The sequence below is a fragment of the Nyctibius grandis genome, chromosome 4 (genome assembly GCF_013368605.1).
Source record: "Nyctibius grandis isolate bNycGra1 chromosome 4, bNycGra1.pri, whole genome shotgun sequence".
NCBI lineage: Eukaryota > Metazoa > Chordata > Aves > Nyctibiiformes > Nyctibiidae > Nyctibius > Nyctibius grandis.
In genome coordinates, this window is record NC_090661.1 from 91,844,178 (window position 1) to 91,862,820 (window position 18,643).

The 18,643-nt window shown below is 39.0% G+C and overlaps 1 protein-coding gene across 1 annotated transcript in view; it reads left to right on the forward strand.

Moving 5' to 3' along the window:
• Positions 1-18,643, forward strand: part of CFAP58 (cilia and flagella associated protein 58) — a 69,275-nt gene that overhangs the window by 27,129 nt on the left and 23,503 nt on the right. The window contains exons 11-16 of the mRNA XM_068397453.1: positions 3,581-3,742; positions 6,194-6,340; positions 10,197-10,337; positions 10,689-10,912; positions 13,426-13,537; positions 15,886-15,990. Of these exons, the coding sequence (XP_068253554.1) occupies positions 3,581-3,742; positions 6,194-6,340; positions 10,197-10,337; positions 10,689-10,912; positions 13,426-13,537; positions 15,886-15,990 (891 nt within the window). The remainder of the gene's footprint in view (positions 1-3,580; positions 3,743-6,193; positions 6,341-10,196; positions 10,338-10,688; positions 10,913-13,425; positions 13,538-15,885; positions 15,991-18,643) is intronic.

Consider the following 18,643-nt stretch of genomic DNA (forward strand, 5'->3'; position numbering starts at 1 on the left):
TATCTTTTCACTTTAAAATTATCCTTTCCAACTTCATGTGTCCAGAGGCTTTTAAATAATGTTTTGAATATATACTCCTTTATCTGGAACACCTCCTTGGAATAATATTCCATGAAAGTGAGATTTTTCTTTGTTGCAAAGCCATATTTTGCATCTTTCCCTCATAGTGCATTTCTAACAGTATAGATATGAGTCAAAAACATTGTAAACTAGGGCCAGAGAGAAATTCATAGTGCTCAGAACTACACGGCTCTTGCTTTCAATTCTGATTAGGGTTGCTCACAATATTTTGAGGGTGAAAATGACAGATGTTTTCTTGTTTACTTTTTCTTTTTTTCCCTTGCCACTTTGTGTGCAAATTTTCTGTCACTTCTTATAAGGCAGAGCCTCAGTAAATCGGTTTTAACACTTGAGCTGTTTGCATAATGATGCCTGCATTGTGATTGCAAGTTTCCAAAGGACTTGCATGCTTCTGTGGTTCACTAATGGGGCAATTCCTGACTCAGCTTGCAGGTGAAGCAGCAGGAGCAGTTCTGAGCACAGGAGTATGTGAGACAATAGTCTTGTCCCTGCAGAGGTTCCCTACATGAGATTACTCATTGTTTGGAAGGATAAGACAGGGCAAAACACAGGGTAGAAGGAGGACATAGGTTTGGGATTATTATACCACTAGGTAATACTTAGGTTCACTGTTTGACCTGTGCAGGTGGGTAACTTGAGAAACTGTGGCAAAACTACAGGAGCCATTTCACAACTGTCAGGGAGCGAGCTGCTGATGGGCAGTAATCATATGGCCAGTCAATGCTCTTCTGTCACCTTTCACCATCAAGCCAGCTCTGAAGGAGCTCACTGCACACCTTCTGAATTGCGTAAGAGCTGGTAAAAGCCAAAACACATCTAAGTCCAAAGACTTCTTGGAGCTCCTGCAAGGCAGACGGAGCCATGCTGGCTCTGAAAGCTGTCTGGTTATTTACAGCAGGACAAAATCTATAGAGCTGCAGAATTCCTCTTTCAAAATCGCAATTTACTACTGAGTAACTGATAAACAGAGTCAGCAAAGTTATACCCACAACAGTAAAAGATTTTAGTGGTGAGAATTCATGCTAGACTTGCTCTTCTGATTATTGGCCTGGACGACTGCTCATTTCTACCATTTTTAAGCCAGTGTCACTTGTTGAATAGTCTTACTTCTATATTAGCCAGCACAAATGAGAAAAAAATCTGTCTCTTTGCTCTTTGTTGTGTAGCCTGTATTACTGAGATAGAAACGTTAGTAGAATATTTCTTGTTTGAATTGAAATTCTTATATTATGAAATCTTAGTTTCCCTGTGGAAGGTGTAGGCTGCTGAAAAGGAGGCAGTGAACTATACCCTTCAGTTTCACCTGAAGTGTTCCCTGACTGCCCCTTATGAGAGGTCACAAAACCAGTCTCTAATATGTCATGGTATTTTTTTTTCCAAAAGAAGCCATGTGCAATGTTAAGTTTACAGTTCAACAACATATCCAGGAAAACAAAAAAATGTATTTCCTTTTTAAAGTTAGGATAATCTTTTGGAAAACCTAATGCTAAACAGGCATATCATTAAGTATCTGGCAGCACTTCTTGGAGTGGTTAAACAAAGGTAAGCAAATAAGGACAGCACCATTACTGAGATCTTGAGTAGGTTCACTGAACTAAACAGGTAACCAATAGTAGTTGATAGTTAAGCGTACAGATAAAAAAACCTGTGAGGGTGCAGAGGAAAACTATATCTAATACTTTCTGCTTAGCTTTGGCCTTTCATTGCCCAATCAGAGAGATGTAGTGTGCTGTCAACTAAATCAGAATTGAGGATGCTCAGCCTCCCACAGGACTCTGTTGGGAAACATTGCATGTATCTTTTCAGTGTTTATAAGGAAGAATTATTTGGGTTTAATCACTCCTGAAAAAGCAGAGTCAGCATCCAGTCTATGAGCACAACTCAGAAAACTTAGTCCGCAAGCTTATTGCACTTATATTGTATCAAAACCAAGTAAAAGACTTACAAATGCAGTGACCTACTTTCAAATCTTGCTCCAGACTATGATCACCATAGTGCAGATTGAAAACATGCTTTATTGATTTCTTGTCCCTACTATTACTATTGGCAGGGTGTTTTAACAGAAAAGGAAAAGGCACGAGTAGGTTACAAACTGGGACTGTGTTTTTGTATTGCACTGTAAGCAGTTCCTGGGATCGTCTGCAGTCAGCTACAAATGTGCTGGAATTGTATTCCTGCTGCTGTAATAAAATTTTCTATATTTAGCTATCCACTGTCTTCAAAGTTTGTTGGAGGTACCTGATAGAATTATCAATTAATTAAGTTCCTGCCCTGTAGTTAGACCTCACAGGGCTTTACTGCTAAGCAAGGGACAACTTTTTGTCGACTGCAAACTTTGCAGTTATTGACTATTTGATATAAACATTTTTTTTTATTCGTCTCCTTTGACATATGAACATAAATCTTAGCTCAAACTGCTACCTTCAGAAACAGAGTCAGGAGAACTGAGTGTGAAATGCAGTTGTATATGGACTTGTCTCTTGGATTTTGTCCATGAGATTCCTCTGCTTTTTCTGCAATGCTTTATCTTTTACCCAGCTTTAAGGGTGGCATTGTTTTCTCCTTTGGGCAGTGAACCTGAAAAATTATGCTCCTGATGCTTGCACTTCTTTCTTTGTAATGCTGAGTTCCATTTGAACAGTGCTTGTTTGTGCTCCTTAGTTTTCAACTTTGTACAGCAGGAGGAAGGTTTATACATTTTAAAAAAATAATTAGAAAGCCCATCATAATGATTAACAACTATTTATAGTTTTGCTCCTTTAACATAATAATTCTTTTGTATTGTTATGCTGGTAACTGTTTAATAAGGCTGTCTATAAAATTTTCTATTTTCGTTTATTGATACTGCATGTGACCAACCTCTCTCTACAGTCTAGAGTACTCCATTCTCTTCAGGTAATCTTCACATCATTATTTCTAATCCTTCATAGAAGCAACTAATGGTGATTACCTGCTTATTTAGATCAAGTGTAAGTTACATTAACTGACTTACTTAGTATTGTAATTATATATCAACAGTTTGTGATCATGCATTCATTAGAAAAAAGTTGGGTTAGAATTTAAGAGTACATGCAGGGCTTCTTGGAAAATCATATGTGTTTTTATTCATCTTATCATACAGCTGACATCCAAAACAACATACAAATTCTAGCTTTGCTCTATAAATAACCTAAGGCTACTCTTGATGAAAGCTGTTTTTATTGAACCTGCTCAGTGCCAATATTTTCAGTAGCTTGTTTTTAAATTAAATGTGTGCACATCTATAAGTTTTAGCCTTGAACAAAACCTGGGTATCAGATTAAAATAAGATGTTCTCCCACATAAACAATCCAGAAAGGTTAAACTTGTACTTGGACGGAAGTGATTTTTAGCTGTAGCTAAAATTTCTTATCATAAGGATTTGAACTTGTCACCTTAGAAGAAAATCACAAACTCAGCCCCATCCTTATAACCTTGTGATGATGGTTTAATCATGTTCACTTCCTTCTTTGTCCTCCAGGTCCTACAGCACCTGAAAGATATTGAAATACGGGAAATGCAGATCTGTGACTATGAGAAGAAAATAGAAGAGTCTGCGATTAAATTAAAACAGCAACAAAACCACTGTGAAGCTGTGAGAACAGAGAGGAACCTGTGCAGTAAAAATTTGATTGAAGCTAAGGTAGAAGGATACATTTTTCCTTGTACTTCTCTCTCTGCTCTTGTTTATTTCTGATCTAATTTTAATTTGTTAAAAGGAAAGCTCAATGGGTAAATAGCAGAAGTAGTTTCTGCATTCCTGTGTGCTTTGAGGAAATTAATGTTTTAGGTCCCTGACAGTTTATCTGGATAGTTTGTATGTGGACTGGAAATAGGAGCTCACAGTCATCATGTGGCAATATCCTGACTTCAAACCACACATAAAATAATGGTATACTGGAGCTATGGAATCATAAAACCGTATCAGAGAAGAAACTTTTTCTTTTCCATCCTGGCTCCACTCTGTTTTATCCCTTTGGGAGTTGTCTGCATGTATGGGAAATAGGGTATAATGGGAATAAGATTGCCTCCTTAGCCCTGAATGCATATGCACGTTACTGTGAATCATGATTTAGAAAGCAGAGGGAACACTTTCCCAGCTGAAGTGGAATTTTCTGACAGAACTCAGTGCTTCCACCTCACTTGTTCCTTTCAAGGAGTGCCATTTCCCTCAGATAATGATTCTCTCCATTCATATCTCTTCCTTGGGGATCTCACTAACAATACTAGAGGAAGAGAACAGATCACTTAAGGATACATTCTGTTATTCTGATGTAAAGATCTAAAATACTACACAAATCCTATCGCAATTGGCAGAGATTGGGACCTTGGATAGCTGTGATTTACAGCGTTTTTATGTGAGAAGATGGCTGACCCCAAAAGATCTTTTGGTAATATTATGTGTAGTAGTTAAAAAATAGCCATTCATACTTCAGAAACAGGTCAGCCAGCCATGAAAAAAAAAATAAAAGAGGCTTGTGTTAAAAATCATGGTAAATTCTTTTTCCTTTTGGGAAGTAAAGCAAATTTGCACAAGCTTGTTTAGATAAAGCTAGACGTAAGTATTTTTGGATGGTTTAATGTGGAAAGGTCCCCTGTTGCCCACCTTGCTAGTGGTCTCCAGAGTATGATAATCTTCAGCTCAGTAAAATCTCTTGGAAAAGACATGCTGGCAGGCTGTTAATATGAGATAAATATCTGATGCTTTCATCCTTGGGGCTTCTTTTGGTGTTAGGAGCTCATTTGTTTAAGCAAGTTGTTCAGGAAACCTGTTTGCAAAAATTGTGTGTTCGTACTGTTCTTCATTAAATACAGAATTAGGACTGTATTTGAGTATATGTCTGGGCACCAGATTTTAAATTTCTCTCATCTTTTACAATATTGAAGATATTTATAGGCTATTTAGCAAAGACAGCTTTTCATATGACTTTTGAATTCACAGGAGTGACTGAATATGCAAACAGATAGGCTTAGTGGCATATTGCTGCATTTATTTCTAGTTCATTGAATTTGCTGTATATGGGCAAAATAACTGTGGAATCCATGAATTTTGTCTTTGAGGGCTGTCAGACCACTAATCAGTGCTTTCTCAGTACTGTTTGTGAAGACTAACATGACTCAAGATCTTGCTTAACTATGTTAAGCATTTCATGCAAGAAATGTCAAGTAAATCCACACCTATGGTGGACAGTACTGAACGAGCTCTAAGCTGCCCTGGTTGTGTACTGAAACAGAATGTACTCACATGAAAGGTTATGATGTCTTCTCTATGAGGTGACAGCCTCTGGCAGAGGAGTAATAGCTTCTAAAGCTACTTACATTAGATCCAGAAGAGTATGTCTGTCTAAGCATTGAATTTATTAGCTTCCATTTCGTGTCACAACATGTGCCGTCACTGTAATGAGTTGAAACAGTATCTTAATTTTGTACAGGCAGTCACCTCTGTGCTGTGAGTAGAAATAGTCCGAGTGACCTGACTTCTCTGCAGTGCTACCAGGCTTTTTGCTCTGTATTTTGAGCTTAAAATATATGCTAAATGTTCTTGTACCAGAGACCTCTCAATCTCTGAGCACACTCTTTTCCCCCTTGCACCTATGTGCAAGCTAGCACAGAAGCAAAATGGAGATAACTACTTCCTGTAGTCCCTTGCAGGCATATAGGTATCTTACCCATGGGTATGTTCATTTGCACAAAAACAGCTTCTTTCCAAATATTTGTGCCTAACTGCATACAACCTTATTAAAAAATACATTGCTAGAAGCATGAAAGCAGATGGATAGGATTAGAATCTGATTAATTTGGATTGACTGCTAGTTCTTATTGTGTGTCCAGCACTTTAAATTAAATGGCTTATTATAATTGATGATCATTTAAAGGCTTTTTGCTGCAATGTCATGCTAGCATAAACAAAAAATTGTCATTTAATGGGACTGGTTTGTTCTGTTGGATTAAAAAGTAATGTCTTGTGGTAGCACAACAGATCTCCTCTCAAGCACTGTGGTTACATTCTCCAACATCAGAATAGCCTGAACTCCCAAGCACAAACTTACTCTTTTTTGATCCCTCTCTGTGATCACACTTCCTATCTTATTAGGATGAGATAGCAGAAATGAAGAAGAAACTGAAAACAGTGACACATCAGGTGGATCAGCTGAGAGATGAGATCACAGACAAAGAAGCAGCCCTTGTGAAAGAACATCTAGAACATCAGCGAACAGAGAAGGAGAAGGAATCACTTAAAGTAAGAGCTTTTACACAAACACCTTCTTACAAAGGATGGTTTCCATGATTTCACAGATTGCATCATGTTCCTCATCTGTGGTAGTTGTTTTGCTGCATTTTAATAAACTGTTTTGTAATTGAAGCACAAGATCTCAGTACCCTTTAGAGGTATTAGTTACACAAATCATTCATGTATCTGACAAATTTAATCTCTGCCTATAATTATAATCAGAAAGGTCCTGGATTGTCTGTTGAAAGCTTTAAATCTCTTGATAACTGAACTTTTTTACTAAAAAGTTCCATTTTGCTTCCAGAAATGTGGATTTTGGGGATAGCCTGACTCTAGCAAACTTTTTAATATAGAGCCTTATAATTATTTTTAAAAACTTTTTTCTCTCTGGGGTTTTTAAGTGCAAAGTCCATTATATTATGCTTCACAATCTTGTATTTCTGTGTGACTAGCAAGCATTAGTCTTCTGTGAGTTAGACAGTGCCTTTTAGTAGGTCCCCCTGCACAGAAAGTTATTTTAATATTGTGGTATAAAGCAGCAAGAATCTGTTTTAAATCAAAGGAAATCTGAGCTTGAAGGTCTGGTTCTTCTTCTCTGGACTGGCTGCAGCCTATTCTTAAATAAGCTATTAGATTTACGGTGATGTATCAACCCAATTTGCTGCACTCTCAAAAGATTTAAGGAGTTAGTGTCCACAGCAGCTTATTTTTTCTCTTCACTAAGCACTGGAAAAACCCCAAACCAGGAAACAAACAACAGCCCCCAAAAAACAAAAGTCCCCCACCACTTTCCACAATGTTTTTTTTTGTCAGTCTATTGTTACGCTGCAATGACTCCTTGAGTTTTCAGCCCCTCTCAGCACAATACAGTTATGACAAGACATCAATAGAGCTTTGTAAAAAAGAGATGAATTTGTGTTCTTGTACCTGATCTGTCTCAGAGTTGTTCTACCAGTGATGGAGAAGTCAAACAGCATCTCATTTCCTGTGTGCAGCTTTCTGCCTTAACTAGTCCCCAGTTCTGTCTCATCACCTCAGAACTGTCTGCCATCCATTTGACAAACATATGATTGCTACGTGGTTTACCCACTCAATTATTCACTAGCAAGTATGTCCATATACTGACATCACATTACTGCCTAGCTTCAGGGCATTGTGGCCTTCTACCTGAGCGTCTCTGCTGAATACTAAAGCAGAGGAGAATTCAAAGAGGGGGCTGATTGACACAGGCACAAAAGAACCCAATTATTTGTGTAGCAAGCTGGCTTCAATTTGTCCTGTTTGTGCTGATGTGAAGGAAGCAAGCTGTTCCTGGGAAATCAATTTAAGGAATGCGCTAAAGCATGGAGGACTGAGATTCGTAGGAATGAGATTATACAGACATTGGATTCATGCTTGCCTCATCTGGCATAAAGGTCTTAAAAATGTGTAATCATGGTAAATGAAACAGAGGACACCAGATCCAAGCTCCATTAAAGCCAGTACAAAGCCATCTTTTGGTTTCAGTTGGCCTTCATGCAGGCTTGTGGATCAGACTGGTTTGAGAAAGCATCCAAATGTTGAAAAATATATATCTGGAAGCTGTAAGAACTATGGCCCTCCAGTTTTGAGCTGCTGTCAAGTGCTTTTGTATATTTTTGAAGATGTTCATGCATGTCTTTTTTTTTTTTTTAGCTTTTTCTAGAAATCTGGGTGTAAAACCTCTGACTTCTTGTTATTTCAGCATTCTATCTCCAGCCCCAGTTATAACTTTCATAAAATTCATATTTTCTTCCCACCTCTAGAACAAATAAAAAAACCTCTTCACTTACCCTAATATTTCCGAATCTAAACAAGAATTTGATTTGAATTTCGTTTGAGATGTTGGCATAGGTCCCATATAAATTCTTCTTTCTTGCTGACTGTTATTCAGTTCTTACCAACTCTCTGAACTAATTTCAAATGAGCTATGCTGATTTACAGCAGTTTCAGATCTGACCATTTATCTGCTTGCACAGTGACTGTGTTTATTCATTTCCCTTTCTCTTGCCTAATGTACACAGACTCTCATACTGTAGTTTTTAGCATATTTAATCTCACTGAAAGTCCTGTTATCTTGTGTGGGACCTTTGTGTGGCTTAAAGTATTTATGTTCTTTACTGTACAAGTCAGTTCAGATTTATTTTGACTTAGTGCATTTCAGTGAGGAGATTTGTTTATATGAATGTTTGCTGCCAACATCTAATACCACTTCTTGTTTACAACTCATATTTTTTCTGACATAAGGAGAACATAGAATTTTGATATATTAAAAAAATATTATCCAGCAATGCCAAACGCATGAGCAGTTTTACATTTGTAGACAGCTTTTGCACAGTGTTGATTGCATTTCAATATGAAGCGGCTTGCATTTTTATTTGGCTGATGGATTCTGATGAACATCCAACACTGAGTAAGAGAGATATGAGTGTTGCACATATGGGAAAATGAGAATTTTATTAAAGAAAATAAGAATGGAACAAGCTAATTTATTATGATGATGGAACTCTTTCTGTCTTAAATCAATGTTTTTGCAGGTGCAGCCTTCATCACAGCCTCATTCTTTCAGCATTGGATGATGCTCTTTCTGAAAAGGCGGCTTGAACATCATCCTTTATAAGGATCAGAGTTGTGGCAAAGTTTTTGAGTCAAAAGGCTTCAAAGTTTTCATATCTATGAAAATGGACTGTAGTCAGCTAGTTCTGTCTTGGCTCTAACTAATTGCCTAGCAATGATAGAAATTTCTAATAATCCAAGAAGACCCTATTAGTTTTTATCTACATGCATGCCTTGAGTTAGAGTTCTTGACAACAGGACAGAATTATTGGGCAGATTCCACTGTAGTTTATATTAGTGGTGTGCTATCACTGTAACAATGCATTACTTCCCCTGCACTTAGGGACAGCCCCTCTTTTCCCAGTCTTCCTCATCTACACATCCCCTAAAAACGTGCCAAAGCTCTTTAATTTCACAGAATCACAGAATCACAGGATGTTAGGGATTGGAAGGGACCTCGAAAGATCATCTAGTCCAATCCTCCTGCCGGAGCAGGATTGTCTAGACCATATCACACACGAACGCGTCCAGGCGCGTTTTGAATGTCTCCAGAGAAGGAGACTCCACAACCTCTCTGGGCAGCCTGTTCCAGTGTTCGGTCACCCTCACCGTAAAGAAGTTTTTCCTCATATTTATGCGGAACCTCCTGTGTTCCAGCTTGCACCCATTGCCCCTTGTCCTGTCAAGGGATGTCACTGAGAAGAGCCTGGCTCCATCCTCATGACACTTGCCCTTTACATATTTAAAACCATTAATGAGGTCACCCTCAATTTTGCTCTTCCATGCCTGGTTGCCATCTTTTCCGCAAATTCTGGCTGTTCTGAGTTGATGCTTATTTGTATTACGTAGCATAGATTGTTGCCCTTTCCAGCAAGGTGAGCTATGCTTTCTCATATCCAAGCCTGGCTTTGAACTTATGTCTGCTAGATTTTCATAACATAACAACTCCACTGAAAAGCTTTCCAAATATGACCTATTTATTTTTTTTTCAAATTTTTATTAAATGAGGTGCCTCTGAATTACAATTTGAACCATTGTCATAGATAAAAATCCATCCAAATTTCTGTTGTGCATCACACAACAATATCAAAATACTCTTTAAAACAGTTCTTTGTGGTTTTCATGCTTTCTTGTCTTAGTGATTTGTTCTCAAAAACTAACAAAATATGTACCTCTCAAGAAACTAAAAGAATGTTTGAGATTTTATTAAAATCCTAACTCTTAGTCCCAGGTTTATGAAATGGGAAGTTGTTACTAAGCACAATTTACCTGTATTCTTTGACTCTATCAGGCTGAACGGCTTAAGATGAAAAAACAGGCTCTGGAGACGAAACACTTTATAGAAAATCAGGAGGCAGAAGAGAGAAAACTCCTAGAAATCATTGCTGAAGCTGATGCTGACAGGCTGAAGCAGAAGCAGCAATTTGACCAGGTAGGAATCTCTAATTTGGCTTTTCAAGCACACTGCATTCTGTTACCTTATTTGTCCAGTGTGTTTTTAAGATCAAGATCCTCAGCTACTGTAAATGTGGTACTACTAAAGCTTCATAGTGCCGTTGAAACAAAAATGTTAAGATCCTGAAGTGAACAGAGTACATAGTTTATACTATTAAGGTGACTGAACCCTTACAGGGGAAAGTATTAAGCCCTTGCCATATTTCTTTCACTAATAACAGTGAAACCTCTTAATGCACATAATTTTGACTGCTGCAAATGTAGTCACAGTACTTTGGGATTGTATTGAGGAACTGTAACAGATTATTACTTTGCCCTGCATCCTTAGGTTATCAAAGAGAGAGATACCCTAGGGTCCCAGCTTGTTCGACGCAATGATGAAGTGGCTCTGCTCTATGAAAAGATAAAAATCCAACAGTCTATTTTAAACAAGGGTGAAACCCAATACCGACAGAGAATGGAAGACATCCGGCTTCTCAAGCTGGAGATCAAAAAGCTTCGACGTGAGAAGGGGATACTTGGCAAGAGTGTGGCTAATGCGGAGGAGCTCAGGTAGAAAAACTGAATACATTTTCGTAGTGACTGCATCCATGATTCTGTGTTTGAGACAGAAAATATGTTTTAGGCATGGTATAGATTTGTATCAACAAACATCACACCTTGGAGAAGGGGATTGTTTGGTTTGACCTCAAACACAGACTGGATTAAATTCACAAAACAACTTATCAGCAATTAAGAAAATTATAAGGAGGAAAGGAGGAAAAAAGACATCTTGGATAAAGTTGAAATAGTTTCCATATTTCCCCTTGTACCATGAATTACTGCCTACAGAATAAACTTGACAGACATCAGCAGAAAAGGTGTTCATAGTTAGTAACCTACTTAGTGGTACCCAAGGCCCAAATTAGTGGAACTGCTTTTTATTATGCAATCCACAGAGGATCGGGAACGCTTGACATATTTATGACAGATCCCTGCACATTTTCAGAGCTCTCTCCTTCCAGATTTATATGTAGACTTGCTCTCTGAGAAAGATTTAGTTAAATTTTCATTGAAGGTTGTGTTTCTTGAAAACAGAAGTTTAATAGCCCCAGCCTGATTTATCTCCTCCTTCTCTGGCTTAATGCTTCCCCTCATTTTTTAATCCTCCTGTATTTGAGGTGTATTCGTTGCTGGTGGGAAACTATTGTCATTTCCTATAGAATCAGTCTTGGTTTGTAAGGAAAGGCAGCTATGTTTTAGCATATAACCATCATACTAATTCTATGTAGCTACCACAGTTTTGGGTGAGATCTTTAGCTTAACTGTATCAGTATAATTCCATGACTTTCATGGCAGCAAATTAACTTCAATCCATGGTCAGTCCCATTGACTCCAGTGGAATTATGCCAGTTTGTTTTGGGGTAACAGAAAAGAGAACTGGGCACAAAACATTAGCAATTGCAGTTTTCATCGACTGACTGCAGACAGGAATAGGATTTGAACTTGCTGCCTAAATGGACTTAGCTGAAAGTCTGTTACTGTATTGAAACTCGGTGACGGTTTTGAAGTATAGTGCGATGCATGCCATGATGGGTGGATCAATTCTTGCTAACTGCAGCAGCAATCACATACTTTAATGAAGTCCAAAACCATCATGAAAACTGTCTGTTAAAAGACTCCATTTATCACTTGTGCTGCTAATTAGCTTTCTTGATTTCCCAATTGGAGATGTGGGGTTTTTTCCTCTTCTATAACCTTGTCTAACCTCACAGTTAGAAAAAGGCCTTTTCCTCTCTAGTGAGCTAAATGCAACTCTGAGCTTAGCAGGAAATGATTCAGTAGGGGAGTAAGCACATGGTGATCTTTCACCCCCTCTCCCCTTGGAAAACTTACAGGATCAAGCCACCAAAGTGATAAGGGTTGGACCATTGCAGAAGGTGCCTTTTTTTTCCTGCCCCTCAACCCCCTCATCCCCACCATAGGAGTGTAGTGGGCCCCTCAGTTCAAGAAGGACAGGGAACTGCTAGAGAGAGTCCAGCGCAGAGCCGCGAAGATGATTAAGGGAGTGGAACATCTCCCTTATGAGGAGAGGCTGAGGGAGCTGGGTCTCTTTAGCTTGGAGAAGAGGAGACTGAGGGGTGACCTCATTAATGTTTATAAATATGTAAAGGGCAAGTGTCATGAGGATGGAGCCAGGCTCTTCTCAGTGACATCCCTTGACAGGACAAGGGGCAATGGGTGCAAGCTGGAACACAGGAGGTTCCACTTAAATATGAAGAAAAACTTCTTTACGGTGAGGGTGACCGAACACTGGAACAGGCTGCCCAGAGAGGTTGTGGAGTCTCCTTCTCTGGAGACATTCAAAACGTGCCTGGACGCGTTCCTGTGTGATATGGTCTAGGCAATCCTGCTCCGGCAGGAGGATTGGACTAGATGATCTTTCGAGGTCCCTTCCAATCCCTAACATTCTGTGATTCTGTGATTCTGTGATTCTGTAGTTGTCGAAGCATCTTGGGAGTTCTCAATTAATTTTAAATTCAGCAACAAATCATCCCTGAAATTCCTTGAGGAGAGGTATTAGAAGTAAAATAAATCAAACTTGGGTTCTCTAAAGAACAATGTCCATCATACTTAGGTCCTAGAATATGTTTTACTTACTGGATTATGTGAGCCATATAGATTTAAAACCTTCTTTCAAACACAAGCTGTCAGATTCAATACAGGGGTAACTGCGTATTACTCCATAACTGATTTGTATATTACTCTAGATGAATTATCTGTCCTTCTGGCCTTAATGTGCATGGGAAGATGTGGACAGTAAGATCCAGTAGGCTGTGAAGTAATTCCCCAGGAACTGATGAAAAATCCCCTTTTCGAGCCATTCTTACTAAAGTGAGTGGTCTAAGTGTGTTATCTTATGGTTCCATCTGTGTAGTGGTGTTGACGTCGGCTATTAATCACAAGAGTCACTTTGCCAGTAGTGTACTGCATGGGAGAATGGTACGTTAATGTGTATTAGTGCCTTGGTCACATTGATGTGGTTTAGATGTGTTTTTTTCTTTTTGTTTTATGCTGCTCTTAAGACAGGAGGTTCATTACATGCGGAAGGAACTATTAAGGGAACAGACTCGGTGCAAAGTTTTGGAAGAAGAACTGGAGAATCCCTTGAATGTTCACAGATGGAGAAAATTAGAGGTGATGTCTCAGCATTTCAAGTTCCCAAAGCCCATATTACCAAATCAGTGACACAGCACAAAGCCTATTTAGTTTACTGTTATGCAAATTATGTGGAGGTGCAGGCAGTCCAAAATTTCCATAGTACGAGTGGAATGGTTAACTGCTGAATGATTTCCTTGCACAATGCAATCAGTGTTATTTTTGTGTCACTTTCCCAATAAAAGATTTCAGAGGGATTTATAAAGAGCCAGTCAAATACTAAAGGGAATAAGAATGCATAAGGTGAATGTAGAAGGAGGTGATTCCTTAACATGGATTATGAGAAAGAGGATGACAGGGGAAAGATACAATCCTACATTCACCAATTAGGGAGATGTATATAGGAAGAAAGCCAGAATTAGAAAGGGTTGTGGAACAGGTAGACTGGGGAACGGACAGACATGAAGTCAGAAGGTAAATTACATCTGTGAGAAAAGGAACAAGCGTCCACATAAACAGTGGTGGGCTCCCGAAGATAACCATTCTAGGTAATCTAAGTTCAACTGTTATGTAAACAACAAATCTAAATTTTCACACTATTTGAACCCGCCAAATGAAGGGGAAAAATAAAAAATCTGTCAAGCACAGACTAAATGTATGAACATCAATTGACATCACTGGATATTTTTGAAGTAAGTCAGAGCCAGCTGAGATTTCTCTTTTGCATGGGTCTCTGATCTGATGCCAGCCTAGGTCGCTTAGCTGCTCCAATAATGAGTGCTAACGTGCTAGTCCTTACAGAAGCAGAGCTGAATATTTTGGCTGTGCTTACTAGCATGATAGTTCATTTCTGATCTTTCCATGCTGAGCTTAAAGCTGAATGGTGTGCTTAGCTTTTCTCATGGAAGGGAGTTAAAATGCGGGATACTGAACTAGGTTAAAGACATCTAGGTACAATCCCCAGAAGCGCCTTGTAACAAAGGAAAATCACGCCAGTCAAAACATCCAGTGCTGGGAAAATGAATGTACCAATAGACTGATAATGGAAAATGACGTATTTCCGTTCTAGGTCACTGGTTTGTATTTGGAACACAGAAAGGCCAGCAGATGGCAAGATCCATATGAAATAGTCCTGATGGGGTTTTGGTTCAATTCCTAATGAACAAACACCCTCATATCACTACAGTCATCACAAATTGGCACCATGTTTGGGCAGCGCTATAAAAAAATCAAGGACTGAGAGGGTCATGGGGACTGAACTACTTTTTAGCCTGGTTTCTCAGGAAATGTGTTGTGAGAGCTGCATGAGTATCTGTGCTAGTGTCCCAGTTACACTTGAATTGATTAGTCAATTTAGATAAAATCAGACAAAAGATTAAGAGCCATGAGATACCAAGTTCCTTATAAGCTCAAGCAAATATACAGAGAGTGAGACTTTATTGGAGTCTTTACTGCAGTGTGAATTTAAACCTTATGAGACACCACATGACAGAGGAGAAACCATGTGAGAGAGAGGTATTGTGAATCCCTGAGTGGGGAAAAGCTTCAGTCAGATTTTGCTCTTTGTTAAAGGATCCAACAAGAAGATACAAAGTGGTGGTAAAGTAAGCTTTGCTGGCTGCTCCTCACAGAATTATTTGTTTGCTCCTTAGAGCTTCCTCCAGATGCAATCTGTGACAAAAGAATGAAAAGGGAAGGAGAGAGAGACATCTGCTAGCTCCTGGTCTTTACAGGCTATGTAGACAGAGGGCAGCAGTATAGTGCCTACAGTCTGTCACCTTTTTAAGCACTTAATTCCATTGAAGAATGAGATGCCACACGTATGGACACTTTAAAGCCTCATAATAATTCATCAACGTACTCCCATAATTTGTTCCTTTTACCTTCTCAACCTGTTTCAAAAGACTATATTGCAGTTACTCTTTCTTTTGTTCAAGAGAAAAATCTTCCTTTCCTTAAAACTCAGTTGGCACTGTTTGAAGTTCTTCAAACTGTGGGAAGTACTTGTGCAGCTCTTCATATGTCAGTGGGCAGCTTCAGTTTCTGCTAAAAATTATATACTAACCTTCATTTCCTCCCCTGCCATGTGGTTCTCCCAATCTTTGTTGGTTTGGGGATTAAGCTCTGAAGGACTCATATTTATATTAGTTGTTTTGAGGAGGGTTCATGAGGGTAATAGTGTTAAACATGAGCATGTTCCAGGGCAGAGATTTCAGTTTCAGGACTGCTTTTATACATGCCATTTAAAAAAACCTCAACACTCCCTCCCCCGCTCCATTTTATATTTGTAACTTTTGAACACTTACATATTATGGGTTTCATTTCCAAGCCAGAAACGCTAACTTGTTATAATGTATCATTTTTGAGACTGCTTTGCTTTTGTCTAGGCCAGTGACCCAAGTACCTATGAGCTGATTCAGAAAATACAGAGACTACAGAAGCAGCTTATCAGCAAGACAGGTGAAGTGATAGAGAAAGAATTGCTCCTTCAGGTACTGCAGCATCATTATTTTGTTGTATCTTATTAAGATATTTGACTTACCTTGCGTTCTCTGTCTACTCACATGTGCTTCCTGAATGTTATTTAGATGCACAACATTGAATTTCTTTTGCATGCCCCTTAGATAGCTTTAGATGGCAGCACTGACTCACTGAAAGAGAACAAACAGCCTCTGATTAGTTGATTTTTATATTCTGGTTGCTGATACCTGGACAACTATGGAAAATAAAATTAAAGGTTTGCTTTAGTTTATTCATGTCATAGATTAGTCTTCAAGTCAGTGTTAGACTTTTGGAAAGGTCTGTTTGTCCTTTTAAACATGCCTGTTATGACCAGGACATGAAGGAAAATCTTTGTTTGATTCCATTTGTGCTTAGCTTGTCTTTTGGCAGAAGAAATCCTACGGAGTCTGTGTGATTTAGATATGTTGCTGTCTGGGCCATGTTTGACTTCAAGGTTTTTGTGCTAAACTGCCAAAAAAGTAATTTTTGTGGTAGCTTATCTTTTTTAAACTGTATCAGATATCCCTTAACCCCAGTGATACCAACAAGATTTATGTTGCAGAATCAAAGAGAGACTATATTCCTATAGTGCAAAAATTTCTATCAAATATAACAAAACAGGACTTTGGGCTTCAACCATAAGTGTAAAACTGGGAAATTTGTCTCCTTCTCTCTGGTGACTGTAGAGATAGCTACAGTTTGCCACCTCTAGGTATGATTTTAACATCTTGGTCTTAAATACCCTAGTAGTCTTGATACCTATGTTGGCTATCTCTCAGTGGAGAATAGAATGTGACCTGAAGCTCCTCCTGTCTTGAGAAGAAGCTTGGCAGATGTTATCAAGGCAGCATTTGTCTCTCTTATTGTTTTGTAGAAAAAAAATAGAACTGCAATTTCATTTGAAGGTAATGTATGGTATATTATGCCTTTTCTTGGAAAAATGTAATCTTTGTTGCATAGCACTGAAACGCTGTCAGTGAAGTAGTTTGCTAGCTTAAACAAAATGCAGCAAAAATAGCTTCAAATTTGCTGTGCTTTACCTGTGCACAAACCCGATTCTGTTTTGACATAGTCTCTATTGTGCATCTTGCCTTACTCTTAGTGTGCTCCCATTTAGCTATTACCCTTATTTAGAAGTGAAGAACTGAGATATAGAGGTACTAAATTGCCCATCTAAGAAAATCTGTGAAATAATAGGTATTTGAGCCTATGTTACTATACTAGCCATAGGCACAATCTTTCTATCTATGCAGCAGTCCTTCTGTGGCAACAGTACATTTAAAAAATTATTTTCCTAGATTTAAGTCAGAGTTTGGCTATATGAAATTTAATCATTATATGTAGAACTGTTAATGAGATCCTTTGTGTCCTTAATTCAGGCACCAATTTCCTGTGCAACAATGCTGAAGCGAAGGTGTCCCTCAGTGAGATTGATGGTAAAGGCCAACACTCCACATTCTGTTCAGGTCTTCACCATCAACATTTCTGAGCTCTTTTCTGGTTGGCCACAGTGTTTTTGAGTCCTCCACAATGACTGAAATAGGACTCTTTCATAGCAGGGAGTGGGTAAGGAGAGGTAACCAGAGATGGATGACATCCCCCAGCTCATTTCCTCAAAGGGCCGTATGTCCTACTGGATAGGTCATTGGGGTAGGGCTCTCAAGCTAAGTGTACTAGCTGAGCTTCATCTGCTGAGTATCTGGATAACCTTGTACAAGTAATTTTACTGTTCTTTGGACTGGGTTTCCTACATACATGTCGCATGGTATGATGATATCTGTTTTGTGAAGTGCTCTGATATTCACTAAAGCAAAATTCTTGCGAAATAACTTACGAAACTGATGCTATCATGTTCCAAACTCCTCTGGTGAAAGAGCAAGCCTGAGGAACACCTCCAGCAGAAGAAAATGAACAGAGAACAGAGGGAGATGAGCTGAGCTGTATGCACCAGGAGGGTTGCTTCACCAGGCCCCCTTATGGGCAGTGTATCTTTATTCAACAGAGAGTGTAGGGTTTGATCCTGACTGAAGTTTAACATTACGAGAAACAGCAGCAATTCAGCTCCCATTTCTGGAATTTTTAACTTTTGTCCCCTCAATATAATTTGTCTTGCTCAGTGAGTTTGCTGTCTGGTCAATATAACAGCCAGTGTATAAGGCACTGCTCCCCCATAACATCTGATCATTCCTTTTTTCTTTTTTCATGGGTCTCTCCTGGAAGTCAGGTCAGTTTAGTTCAGTTAGTCTCTGCTCATTTGGAGGATTGGGGGAATTGCAGACGACTTGGCCTGTGCCTAGTTGGTGTAACATCCCCTGTATTCAGAGTCAGAGACTGCAGGATCTGAGGGATAAAAACTTATTAGTTTTCCCCATGTTGTGTTGGGGCCAGACTCTTCTCAGTGGTGCCCAGAAACAGGACAAAGGGCAATGGGCACAAACTGAAACACAGGAAGTTCCAACTGAATATGAGGAAAAACTGCTTTACCTTGAGAGTGACAAAGCACTGGAACAGGCTGCCCAGAGAGGTTGTGGAGTCTCCTTCTCTGGAGACATTCAAAACGTGCCTGGGCGCGTTCCTGTGTGACATGATCTGGGTAATCCTGCTCCGGCAGGGGGATTGGACTAGATGATCTTTCGAGGCCCC